Below are 13,893 nucleotides of genomic sequence, written 5' to 3' on the forward strand. Positions count from 1 at the left end.
CTCTTATCTCCCCAAAGAAAAGAGCATATTTAGTTTGTGCACACTAGATCAAAGCAGTCTCTGATAATAATGGATTTATCTTATTCAAATAAAGGGAAGCCTAGGAAAAACTACCATGCCTTCCTTGGCTTTTGAGTCTTATGACAAGAGGAGGGTGTTAACACTTGATCAATGGTCACTGTGTAAACTGCAAAACCCAGATGCATTATACACTGTAGTGAAGGGAAAAAGGAGCACTACACTTTTATTATACAGGTTTCATCTAACTAGACCTCTCTCTCATATACCCACTGTGTCACAGAAGACAGCTCTACTGGGCCCTCATTCTACTGGGCTTCAAGATATGAACAAAATATAAACATAGGCAGAGATGTAAGCAAGACAGGAAAAAAGTTGGTGGAAAGATTTTAAGGAAAGCAGCCTAAAGTTTTTGTTTTATTTTAAAGGAAGCAAATAAAAATTGTACCTGAAGAAATTTTACTTCTAAAATAAAAAATAAAACACAGGAAAAAAGCTGCAAATAATTTAATTAGAATGTGCACCTTCAGATCTTCTGTGTACACCCTAACATGTTGCAAAAAAAGGAACCTAAAAACCTTTATCTGTCAATAACATTGATCAAAGCTCTGCATTTCCCCTCCAATAAAGACTCTTACCAGCAAACCCCTACACAATCCAAATACCTGCCTCCCAGAGCTCTGCTTTGGTTGTTAATTAAGCCATTCACAGCTCTTCCAGGGCCAAATATTGAACTCTGGCACTGACAAGGAAATAAAAGAGGAACTGATCCAATATTTATTTTTAAAATATATCTGCCAATGCACAACCATCCCTCTAGTGAAAGCAGTGCTATGTGTATAAGTATGACAGAATACACGCATATTCCAGAGATGACACAAAACTGCCTTGGCAGCAGATAACATGAGACACAGTATTTATGTACCAGGGTTCAAGCAAACTGAAGTACACATGAGCAAAACTGCCACTAGCATAAACTAGCAAGACCCTACACAACCTTTACAGCAGCAAAGGATTTTGTATACCGATTGGCACTGTAATAAATTTTGGAAAAAAGCAAACAAAGAGAGGCAACTGTAACAAGCTTTTAAAGTAAAATCTGTAATAAGTATTCCATTTTACTGATGCTCAGACACAGGCGCAGAGAAGCCATACCCATACACAGCTTGACAGTATGGGTCTTCAGCACCACAGCAAGTTGGAGAAGCATAAATGGCACCTGAGCTTGAATTTGGAGAGTACCTTGCCTTCAGTATTCTCTGAGCAGATGTTGGGTCCTGAAGGAAGCTGGATGCTTAGTCTTTTTAGGCAAGGTCACAACAACAAACCAGGAAGCTAAAAGGGAAGACACGTAAAGGGAAGACATGTACAGTAAAGGGAAGACACGTACAGTAAAGGGAAGATGGCCAAACAGAAGGGTCAACCTACAGTTCTTGTTTCCATGTGAAAGCTCATGTAGGAAGCACCACTGCCATACCACCGTCTGACAGTGACCCAGGTCTACTGCCAGGAAGAGAAAGCTTTGACTATATAGGAGAGCAATACTCCACAACCCTTCCCAAAACTGCACAAAACAGAGCAAAAATCCACAACACACACCCACCAGCCACAGCAAAGGAAAAGCGATTTCTTCAACAGCTGTAGGCAGCGTAACTGCAGGGCTTGGATGCTGTTTTCAGAAGCACTTTAAGACAGAGCAACTCCTCCTTCCAAGACAAGACCTGCTCATCTTTTGGCACAGCAGAGCTAGTCGTCCATTACAAGAACATAAGCATTGGCAGGATGGGGCCCTCAGAAGCAATTCTGGAGCTTTTATCCTATCATCTTCATTAAGGGTAATCGGTTGCCCCAAGAGCCCTTAATGCCACTGACCTCAGGGTCCTCTTACCCTGGAGCCAAACCACAGCACACAGTGTCACTCTGGCAGTCCAGCCTCCTCCTCCTCCTCACAGACAAGCAAGTTAAAAGCTTTCCTGAAAGCAGAACGTCACTCAAAAATATGATGGTTTGGATTTCCGAGTATGTTGTGTAACCAACTTCGTCCAGCACATCAGCTCACTTGAGAGGACCATTTGCACAAGATGTGAAAGGCCAGCACAGCTGACGCTTCGAACTACCACAGGGCTTCTTGTCTCCACAGGGAAAACTAAACAATTCCTTCTCAACAAGCAATATCCCATTTCTTCTTCATTTGTTGCCATATCTTTTCTTAATCCTGGATCAGATAAGGTCGACTACTGACTACAGCTGTCCTAGCTCCACAGCCAAGAACTTGGAGGAGCCACAGAAGGTTGCTCTCAGAGGCACTGGGAGGTTCCCAAAAAAAAGAGATAGATTTATTCTTTTCCGTTTACCAGGTAAGTTCAATTTTATCCAGTCGAACTGGCAAAACACCTTTTGACCTAACAAGCACGGAGATGAACACTTGTAAGAATCAAGGGTTCGAGGCATGTGTTTATTCAGAAAGAATATATTTCTTGCATTTTTCAAACATCATCTGCGTCAGACCTCCCACCTAGAACAACCCTGTCGCATTACGCAAGGTCAGCTGGATCCCTCCTGCTGCTGCTGCCTCCTCCAGGTCACTCACCCAGCTCATGAGACATCTCAGGGAGACGTGGCAGGGGTGAGACTGAGGAGCCAGGAGAGGCACCAAACGTCCCTTCTGCTGCGGGAGCTGACCCAGACCCAAAGGGGAGCAGAGAGCAGCCCAGAGCTGGGCAGGCCTTGCCGCAGGGGGAACGGAGCAACACCCCAAGGCTGAGCAGGCCCAAGGTTACCTGCACTCAGGGAAGGAGGGAGCTGCCATTCCCAAAGCCACAGACGCTCTCCGACCTCAAGAGAAGTGAAAGAAAAAGGCAAAAAACCTAGAGAGACCAAGGTACTCGAAACTCTACAACCCAAACAGCCCGATCTACGGCAGGGAAAAGCAGGAAGGGGAAGCAGAGACCGGAAGGAAAAAAAGCACCTCAGTAAAATTACACCGCAAGAGGCAAATTCTGTCTTTAAAAGTGGTTCTGCCCTGAATTAAAGAGAGGTGTAGGTATCACACTCCACACATAATAGCACCTGTTTGGTTGGTGAAACTTGATTTTGAAGAATTTTACAGAAAGAAACTCTTTCCAAGGTTCTTATTGAAAACTGAATAGATTTTTTTGCAACACTAACCAGTTAACCCAAACAAATTCCTGTTTTGAATGTATCTGAAAAATCCCTGAACACAACCTCAATGAGATGCTTTTTCAGTCTTTTGCTGTTTGGTCTTTCCCTTATACACAAATACAACAAAAACTACAATTCTCTTTTTTTAAAACCCACCTGCTCCTCAAGATCAGAAATGTTACCTAAATAAGACTGAGGCAGCATGACTGTGGCATGACTAAGAGAGGTACTTCACAAACCAGTAAAAAACACCCAAGCAAAATAAACAAAAGGAAAGTCTCAAACCTCACTATATACCCAAACATTTTAAAGAGGTCCTCTGGTTTGTACTCCTTCATGGCTTTTACAGGAGCACAGAGGAAAGGAAGGGCCAGGAGACAGAGGCCAAGCGACGAGTTCAGCAGACGTGGGACCAGCAGCACAAGGACTTGAAGATGCAAACCCTTAAGCAACCAATTAATAAAAGTAAAAAAAAAAAAATTTTCATTTTTAAAATTCAAAGTGACAATCCCATTCGACCAATTTCTGACAAGTAACTTTGATGAGTAATGGGGAAGCCCACAAGCCGAGCCCAAGGGTTATGAGATGCCAGAAAGAATCGGCTGTGCCTGGTGTGTCCAGCACCCCATGGCACTTCGCTCTGCAGGTAACTCACTAACTGGACATATACCACTCTTCAACCGGTCTAACTCTCCTATCATCCAACTTCTTCCTCTAGCAAAAAGTGGGGTGACACCACTAAGGCTGGCAGGGTTTCTAAATTGCCTGGAAATGGTAGAAAAATGCACCTCTAAAGGAGATTTTAAATTAAACGGATGCATATCTTTAACCTTCCGGTATTCATGCCATTTGTTACAAACCACAAGAAGCGGGCACTCACAACATGGCTGTTCCTGTCACATGGTCTAAATTAAAGATGACAGATTGACAGTACCACAAACCATGACAGCTGTAATTGAAAAGAAAAAAACTATTATCGTGCAGGTTTATTATGTGGTTTTAATACAAGTAGTTTTATCAGCTGTATTGCTAATACACACTCCTGTTTGCTAAGTGTTTTAACAGAAAAGCAGAGCCTACTATCAATCAGAAGAATTAGAACCCGTCAACGTGAAAACACTTATGTGTCTGCATTATGTAAAACCCCCCACCATTTCCCAAATAAAACTTTGTATAAGTTAAACAGGGCAAATATTTGCTTATGCTTGTAGGTATTATGCCACAGCTGCAACTGTAACACTGAAGGCAGTCTATGCAGTGTCACCATATGCTAGTTTCATACCAGGAAGTGACACACAATCATCTGAAAAAAGTTCTTTAAAATTTGTCCACAGACAAGCTCGTTAACTTGATACACATAAACCCACCAGAAACACAGAAGCTCAGGACACGGCAGTTCCACTTTGAAGATTAACAAACATTTTTGTATGCAGAGTATTCTGCCAGTACTGCAAGTCTGCGAAAATCAATGTGTCCTTCATGCATGATCAGGTTGGGGTATACACTTGGACAGAACACAGGAAAAGGAAACCATTCATTTACAGCAAAATGACTTGAAAATACATTTGTCTTGGTTTAAAATATAAGTGGGGAAACCAAACACTGCTGTCTGTCTCTTCCTATTAGATTTAACTTGTTAAGCAGCTAGGCACCACTACTGAGAACTAAGCAATCCCCAACTCTTTTAAAAAAAGGGTCTTGCTTTGTTAGGGACCACCAGTAAGCAAAGGGATCACCAGCAAAGCCCAACGACTGGTTACCTACCGACCACGCTGTGGCCAGAATCTGCCTAAGCCCAAGTCAGGTTCCCTGCCTCAGCCCTTGCACGGCTACATTTGGTGTGCCTGAGCAAACTACGATTTATTCAGCACTAGCATTCCTGGGGGCAGTTCATTTCTGAAGAGGATGGAGCGAAGGCACAGCCCTATTTTCACCTCCTGTCACACAGCCAGCAGGGAGCTGGCAGGCAGGCAAAGCGATAGATGTCACCTACCCCTCTGGTGACACAGCTGCCTTGCTGATATGAATCTACCACCTAAAAAACATTGACCCCACAACATCAAGCAGTTGGAATCTTCTCCACCCACTCCAAGCTGCCAGACGGCATTTGGGCAAAATCCAACCCATCACAACAGAAACTAGAGGCTGAGTGAACTCATACAGCCCACTCACACCTCAAACAGCTAAAGCCTTACTTTCATTCAGCAATCTCCACTGAACAGGTATATCTGGATTTCTTCACAGAGCCACCTGTCTTTTTGGCCATGGATTAAACTTAAATTCTGCTTCGCTGCAGGACAAAAATGTTTTATTTTTAATAATGAAATTCAAGAAATTAGCTTTTGATATCTTCACTGAAAGAAACCTGTTGATCTGCAGCAAAGTACTGCATCGCACCTGGTGTTTAGATGCAAGCTCATGCGCCTGTGCTATCTGTGTTCCAGTAAGCAGGCAAGCAGGGTATTTAACCTAAAAAACTAAAAGTGAAATAACACACGAGTGAGGAGACAGCCATACACATCAAAAGCCCAGTTCTTTCACCCTTCTATTCCCTGCTCTCTGCATATGTGTGCATGCATGCATCCATGCTTTTAGGCAATCAACACTATCACAGCATGGTGTATCAAATTCTAGCCTATTTATCAACGGCCCTCATTAATGCAATTTGAGCAGAAAAAAAAAAAGGTCTCAAGCCAAGCACTGAAAGTCATCTTCGGTGATGAGGACTTGAAAAACTGATGAGCAAGCATTTCAAAAGACATTTATTTTTCTATTCTGAAAGCTTTGTGGGGCAGAAACACGCCTTGCAAGGCTTTCCTGATTTACAGGCAAGCAGTAATTGCATTGCAATTTCTAAAGGTTAAGTCAGGAAAAAGCGAAGGTCACAGTCAGCACCTCTCCTGAGCGCCTTGCTGGGTTAGGACACATAAATACAACCGCAATCCTTCCTACATTAAACAGCCTTGGGCTCTTGGTTTCAAGCTCCTTAGACAACACTGGAAGCGCTGCCAAAGCTGCCTAAAAAAGGGTAAAAAAAGCCCTGATGGCATATAATGGGACAGTTTCCTACTCCACACTGCTTGTGCTTCCTCCACTTACACCTTCTGCGACACTGCTAGCATAGATGTTTTTTGGAAAAAACAAACTTATTTTCCTGACTGCTTAAGGCAAGTAAACACGCCAGGGCATTTCTCACAAACACACGACATCCCATGAAATGCCAACTAGTATCATTGCACTCAGTCAACCTATATCCTTATCTTTGTTATTTCAATGAGATCTTATCATTCACTCCTTGTCCCCAGAGCATTGTTAAGTTGCTCCATAGACTTTAACAATTTTATGTCTCCCTAGACATACTTTGATGATCAACTACAAAATACTTAAGCTTACATACACCACCTGATCAAGCACTTCTAAAATACATCACTCATAAGAATGCCACAGCCATTCAAAAGCCACATAACTTTAGCCTATTTAATAACAAAATTCAAGAGCAACCAAGTATTGCTTTTTCTCTTTTTGAACTAGTAAGGTTCTTTCACATATTAGACAACAATGATAGTTCAGTTGGTTAAACCTGCAGCAGACTCAACTGCTGCTGTTTCTTGATAGTTTGGTTGGTCATCTCCCTGCCAAACACAATGGTCATAAATCAAAATCCAATTTCCCGCATCTTGGAAAACAACAAGTCTGGATCTGAATGCTCATACTCAAGGCTCTAATTTGCAGAAAGTTCTCTTTTAAAGTGTAATTACTCCTTGAGAAATGCTGGAAATTATGTCTTCTCTTTACATCAGGTTTCCATCCCAGCTAACTGGGTGTAAATCCCATTTTACACCACTAGTTTGTTATCCCCAAGTGGGCTGATTGATCTGGATTCTGATCCAAATCGTGAATCGTCACTATCTAAGTTCCAGTTCACAATTTCCACTGTTAGTAACACCAAAACAGAAGAAAATTTGATACCTTTTCAGATGGAGGAGCCAGGTACCATAAGATAACAAAACTTGCCAACTTTAGTGGGTGGGGCATGGGTTGTCAGACTTCTTTTAAAGTTGCTTTTCAAGAATTTCAATTAAAGATTCTAATACGAATTCTTCATGTAAGTTCTTCAACTTGGCCTAACATTGCAAATCACTAGTCAACCTTCAGCTGATTTCATTCACTTAAGAATGCAGCGCCAAAATCGAGTGATTTCCAAAGTCTCCTCCCCTGACAGTCAAATACTTCTCCCTACAAACTCCTTATCAGACACATTTCAGAATATTTAAAAGCAAATACAGAGATGATAGAAAGCAGTCAGGACCTGCATGCAGCAGACCAACAACAGGAAAGGATGTGGTTAAAAATACAAGTTCTACCAACAATTCACTTCAGTATTATCAGGGCTCACTCTTTTAACCCATTTATATGTTTCCTCAGGACATATCCTTACAGTGCTGCCCGAAAGAGAGATCACTGAAGCTGGGTTATGTGTTTTTTTTCTAAACTATGTATTTAATATCCAAGTTTACTCAAGAGTAGACACACTTCAGATGAAGTCCCCCCAGTAAAGCTTCGCATGATAAAGTGCTTTCATTTCCTTATTTGTACTGCCACATACCTTCCCCTAAAGCATATGTGAACAACTAAGAAAAAGTAACTGTTTGGAACAAAAGAAAAAAAAAAAAAGCAAAAAACACGTGCCACCCAAAAAAAAAACCAGAAAAGCGTTGAAGCAGATTTTATGGAACCGGATTGGTTTGGGATTTTGGCCTCTTCCCCTCCTTTGTTTTTGCCCATTTCAAAGAGCAACCGAAAGGAGAAAAACGCCAAGCCGGTGCTTTCGCCCTATACCCTGTCCTTCCAGCCTGTCCGCTGCGAAAGCCTCCCGATCCCAGAGGGACACACACCGCACGGGAACCGCCGGCCTCTCCCTCCGCAGCCCCGGCCCCACCGGCCGCCAGGAGCCGAGGGACGCGGGGCGCTGCCGCCCCCCCGGGCGGGCCCGGCCCCGCGCAGCCGCGGGGCGCCCACCCCCTCCCTCGGGAGCCCACTCACATTTGCAGCATGATTTTGTTCAGGACGACGCCATCCACCAGGTCCATGTAGACGCCGAGGTTGTCCCCGTCCCCGCTCCCCAGCGCCCCGAAGGTTTTCACCTGCCGGGAGGAAGGACAGCGGGGTTGGGGTTGGGGCGGCAGGGCCCGGCCGCCCCCACCCACCCCCCCCCCCCCCCCACACACACCCCCCCACCGGGCCGGGGCCGCCCCGCCGGCAGCCTCCCCGCTCCCCCCCCCCACCCCCCCGCCCCCCGCTCTGCTCACCCAGGTCACCAAGGGGCTCTGCAGGAAGAGCTCCAGGAGCTCGGAGACGGTCACGTCCATGTCGCCGGGGCCCGGCTGGCGGCGGCGGGAGGCTGCGGGAGCGGGGCCGGCTCACTCGGGAGACAAAGGCGCGGAGCCCATGGCCGGCCGCCCCGCTGCCCGCCGGGCGCTGCCTACAGGGGAAACAATGCGCGGCTCATCGCTCCCCCGCCCCCGCGCCGGGGGGGGAGACGCGGGGCCGCTCGCCGCCGCCGCGGTCCCTCCTCCCGGCAGCAACAGGCCGGTCTTCCCCCACCGAGCTCGCCCCGCAGCCGGGGCTGCCCGGGCAGGCGCGAGCCACGCCGAGAGAGGGGGGCGAGGGGTGACAACCGCCCGCGGCGAGCTCCCCCGAGGCCGGGAGCAGAGGCGCGAAGCTCCCGCGGGGCGGCTCCGGGCAGCAGCGCGGCACCGCGCGAGCCCGCCAGCCCCGCTTCGCTTCGCTCCGCACCCTACCTGTGGCGCGGCGCGCCCTTGCCCGGCAATTAGACCCGGGCCGCGGCAGTGCCGTGACGGGCACGGCCCGCCGCGAATGAGAGGCGCGGAGACGGTCGGCGCAGGCCAATGGGCGGCACCCCTGGGTGGCCGCGGGGGCGGGACGCGGTGCGAAGCCGGGCCGAGCTGCTGGCCCTGCCCCTGGCGCGCGCTGCCGGTCCCGGCTTCGCCCGTCCGTTGCGCGTCCCCGTCCCCGGGAGCGGCCGCCGCCGCTGTCCCGCGGCCGAAAGTTTGCGAGACGGGGGAGGGGGGGGCCGGCGGCGTCTGTCCGCCCCTCTGCGGCCGGCCCCGGCTTGGAGGCAGGAGGTAGGGGGTAGGGGCGCCCCCCCCCCCCCCCCGCGGCCGTGCCTCGCTCCCCCCGTTGAACCGAGGTGATGCGGGGCCCCGCGGCGAGGTGCGAGGTTGGTTGCCCCGCGACTCGGGCGGCTTTGGGACGGCGCCGTGGCCGGTCCCGCCCGCGCCCCCGCTGCCCGGGGCCGCGAGGCGCTGCGCCCTCCGCTGCTGGGGAGGGAGGCGAGCGCGGAGCGGAGCGGCGACGCGCAGCGCTGAAGTTTCTGCTCTAAAAAGCGCGAAGCTGCCCGTAACCCGCTTCAGCAGGCGACGAGCGGCTTTCTCAGGGAAGCTTCGAAAGGCGCAGCGTAAGCCCCTCGCTCCTGGAGAGGAAAACTTCGAGAAAAGCGAGAGGCACCACCCGCGGCGTGCACGCACGTTTGGAATAAAAGGCGGCGAGGTGCCTGCCAGCGGCGCTCTCCAAACGCGCAGCGGCGTTGCAGGCTTTGTCGTGGGCTAATGGTGCCGGGATTTGCGGCGTGGGCTCTTGGCGGAGGGACGCCGGCTGTTCGGGCTGGTGCGGCTCCAGGGACGGCGGGTGCGCGGTGAGGGAGCCGAGCGCAGGCGGCTACGGCTGAACAGCTTTGCCACCGAGGGCGTGAATTGTTTTCCTGCGGGGGCAGAATTTATCCTGTCTTTAGCTGGGGGGCTGGGGGGAAGAATCCCAGGTAACCTGCTTTCTTCATCCCGGTCTCCGGATTTTGAGGGAATATAATTTTGTCATAAAGTTGAACCATTACATGCACGGCGTTACGTAGTGAGGTTTGGGGTTTGCTTGAGAGTTTGCTCTATTTTTCCCGGATGTAATCTTTTGTCTCTGGTATTGATCATTCTTTGCACCAGCCACTTCTTAATGCCTTTTGCCTATTTCTTGTTTGGTCGTACCGAACTCGCAAAATGCGAGTTCACAGTCAGGCAGACCGTACCTGAAATTCTGCTTACTATTAACCACTTAATTTTCCATACATATTTTTGGAAGGGGAGGTGGGGATGTGTGTGTTTGCGTATCGGCTGAGGGAGGGACATCTGTTGTTTTCCCCGAGGGAACTGAGCAGTTTGCAAGCAACCTATTGTTTGCCCCACCAAAGATTGGTTTTAATTACATGCTTCATGAGGATCCTTGCTTTAGGCAGCCCTGCAGGTATCGAGGGCCCTGCACCCTTTGGTAGCACCAGTCACCGATACGTCAGTGAGGTCAGACTCTGTGTTTGCTTCTGACGGACTCGAACAGAACAGAAAGGGAAACGTGCCACCACGCTGGCCTGACCCCGGCTCCATCGCCCTCCATCACCCGTCACGGACAGGCTGGGCCGGCCCCGGCTGCATTGGGGGGCTGGACCCGGCTGCGGGGAGGGGGTACCCCCCCGCGGGGAGGGCCGCGGGCACTGCCGGCGCTCACTGTGGGCTCCTTCGTTAGGTCACCCTGGCAGGGGTGGCATCTGAGTTCTCCTTAGAGAAAGTGAGAGTAGCCCAAGCCTCAGGCTTTGGGTCTGCATTTGGATGGATCCCATTACTCCATGGGAATGGCCCTAAATTAGCTGGTGAGCTGGTATTTAAGGCATGCGATTTATTTTTGATCCTCAGACCTGTAGACCGGGGAGGGGTAGCTCCTGGTTGCGAGCCGGACATGGCCCATGTGAACTGCCACTTGTTTACAAGTCAAGTACAGCTGTGTCGCTCCAAGTTTCTTGAGAGGATGTGCCAGGAGGGTACAAATAGTTAAATTAACCCTTTGTTGTGCGAGTCACGTAGTCCAAGCGTTTCTGAACCTGGAAAGAAGGAAGGTTTGCAAGGAAACCATCTGTTGTAGTTGGAAGGAGAAATAGGCATGCTTTGGGGCGTAACGGCTCCTGCTCTGGTGTGGGGAGGAAAAGAAGAGTGGTTAATAATTTCTCAGCACTTCAGAGAGATGGACTGCTATACTTTAACTTCCTGAAGCCTTATGATCTCCTGTTTTGTGAACAGATTTCATTAAATAAAATTTTCATATTTGAAAAGTAAACAGTCCCCTTCAGAGAAGACAAAATACACATGCAAGAATGCTTTCCCACTTTTCACAACTTGGATGCGACTCATTTGCGGGAGTACGCCCCTACGAACTCCTGAAATGAAGCCACGGTTGCACGCTCCGATCTCGGTGTTGCCAGCAGTGAGATAGATAATTGAAATGCATCATGGAGCACAGTTACAAAACCCAAACCTCTGACCCAGGAAATCTTCCTGGGGATGCTGTTAGGAGCCACGTGCTCGCACGTTGTTCAAGGGTACGGCGTGTGTCACAGCCAACGTTTGGCCTCTAGCAGCAGCGTAGGGGGGTGCTGCAGATGCAGCCGCAGTAGCGGGGCGGGGGCCGGGGCCGGGGCCGGGGCCGCCTCGGCCTCGTCGGGCGGGGGCCGGGCGCCCTCTGCCGGCGGCGGCCGGCGGCGCAAGGCGGCGCGTTCCCGCCCGGGCCGGGCCGGGGCGCCGGAGCGGGGTGCTGGGGGGGGGCGGCTGCGTTCTCACCTCTGGTGCTGAGAGCAAAGCGACAGCAGGGAGGAACATTTTTCCTGTTTTGAAAAGCGGTACCGCCGATGTGGGACGTAAGAGGCTGTGAAACTCCTTGAACACGCGTGGCAGGGGGAGACGGAAGCGGCGCAGGGGTCTGCAGCCCTCAGGTGAAGCGGGAAGAGCTGAAGGGCTGTGGGAGGCGGGCTGAGAAATGCCGCAGCGAGAAAGGCCCCGAGCCTGACTGCTCTCCTCTCTTGAGCCGCAGACCTGAAGCTGGCCGCACCGCTGCGCGTCGGCAGAACCCTGCTGACCTGAAGAGGAACGAGACGCGGCTCGCCGTGCCCCGGAGTCCTGCGAAGTCCAGGCCGGGGTGCGCAGCGCAGGAGCCGGGGAGGTCAGGCCGCCTGCCTTGGGCAAAAAAGCATAGCCTGGCTGCTAGACCCCCAAACCGTGTACGTTGGGGGTTTTTTCGCCTCAGTAATTCTATGACATACCGGCCAGCCCCGGCTAGGCGTGTACTGCTTCCTCTGTGGTCTCTCCAAAATGTTACTTAGCGTTTATAGTGTGAGCGCTTGTATTTAGCCACCTTGTGTCTCACCAAAGACGTAGCTTGTAAAACCTCACCTACCTACTACAGGTCAAGTTCTCACTTGTTCTGCTGTTCTCACAAGTTCTCTCTCTGGTGGTGCCTGAAGCTGCTGCCTTTCTGCAGCAGACAAAATAAAATAAATGCCTGTGAATATGTCCAAGAAAGTTCAGATTCAGACACGTACGTGAAATTGCATTTGGAAATCACGCTTCTTACAGTAAAGAAATTATGAAAAAATGTTGTATTTAATTTTAATATGTGATTTGCACCAGCTTTCTTTTCATACCATTTGCACATGGTCAGCTTTTAACGAAAAACATAGTTAGCAAAGTAAGAAGCACCAGAACAACAATTTAAAACACGTGCAAAGGTACAAGCAACTAAAGGCACCAGGGTGTTTAATGCCTCCGTTATCATCATGTGTATTTCCAAAGCCCTCCTCAGAACCACAAAGCACTCGACTCTCAGCAACACAGACCTCAGAAGGAAATTTCTAAGCTCAAGCATTTCCAAATGTTCCTTTAGGCTGACTGTAAATGGCATGATTCACCTCCCTCAGACTGTCCCCTAGCAACGGTTACAACCATCAACAAAGCTCCACCATTCATCTGCTGTCTGAAGTGTAAGTTGCTGAGGGATGGGAATAACAGAATTCACGAGGTTACAATGCAAGAGTTAAACTCATGGTAATCAGGAAAGGGCTTTTTCTCCTCCTGTGCTTGGGACTGTCATTAAGCAGCTTTCTTTGCAAATATGACTCTACTGTTCATCAACCAACTTCTCAGCTATGAAGCAAGTTTACTTTAAATAGACTCCGGAGATGTAAACAATGGGTGCCAGGAAAAAAAGGAGGTGGCCAGAAGATAGCTTTGCTCCTTGCAGTTTCAGATTCTGAAATGCTGTTTTCAGCATTGTCCATTTTGTTTGGACAAAGGTGGTAAAGAAACTGTGTTAGAGGAATTTGAATGAAAATAAAAAGAAACAAAACTATATGTGCTACCAAAGCACAAACAAAAACACAGAAATATTTGCTTATGTGCCTTAGATCAATCTGAATGTGGGGCGGTGGGTGCTGTGATTTCCAGAGTCTCTGTGGCTGGTATCTGAAAGAAAACATTCAGAGAGAAACTCCCAGAAAACCTGGCATTAACCTTTGATACAGGGCGGGATGTTCATTCAGTGCTGAAATTTAAGCCAGCTGTGTAGGCTCCTGACAAGATTAACGTAATACAGAATCTAAAATACAAAGGAGAGAGAGTTTGGGCAGAATATCTCATAAACTTCTGAGGCCATAGAAAACAAATACAGAGTCAAATACATGAGGTAAACAATAAAGTTCGTACTGAGCAAAAGGTACAGGGAGAAGACGAAGGGGCAGCAGGGTTTTATGGCTCTTTGCATGAACTTGAAAGCAAGGGAGGAGTACTCGCATCCCAGGCAAACACAGGAAGGACGGCATAACCTCCT

General features: G+C 49.0%; 1 protein-coding gene across 8 annotated transcripts in view; it reads right to left on the minus strand.

The window, feature by feature from the left end:
* Positions 1–8,816, minus strand: part of CCDC88C (coiled-coil domain containing 88C) — a 100,008-nt gene extending 91,192 nt beyond the window's left edge. For all 8 annotated transcript variants that reach the window (XR_007509570.1, XR_007509571.1, XM_049828449.1 and 5 more), the window contains exons 1-2: positions 8,490–8,816; positions 8,224–8,324 (exon numbers count right to left, since the gene is read on the minus strand). Coding sequence is in view for 6 of the 8 variants with exons in the window: in XM_049828449.1 (XP_049684406.1) it covers positions 8,224–8,324; positions 8,490–8,549 (161 nt within the window). In the remaining 2 variants the exon portion in view is untranslated. The remainder of the gene's footprint in view (positions 1–8,223; positions 8,325–8,489) is intronic.
* Between the last annotated feature and the right edge of the window lie 5,077 nt (positions 8,817–13,893).

The sequence above is a fragment of the Accipiter gentilis genome, chromosome 25 (genome assembly GCF_929443795.1).
Source record: "Accipiter gentilis chromosome 25, bAccGen1.1, whole genome shotgun sequence".
Classification (NCBI taxonomy): domain Eukaryota; kingdom Metazoa; phylum Chordata; class Aves; order Accipitriformes; family Accipitridae; genus Astur; species Astur gentilis.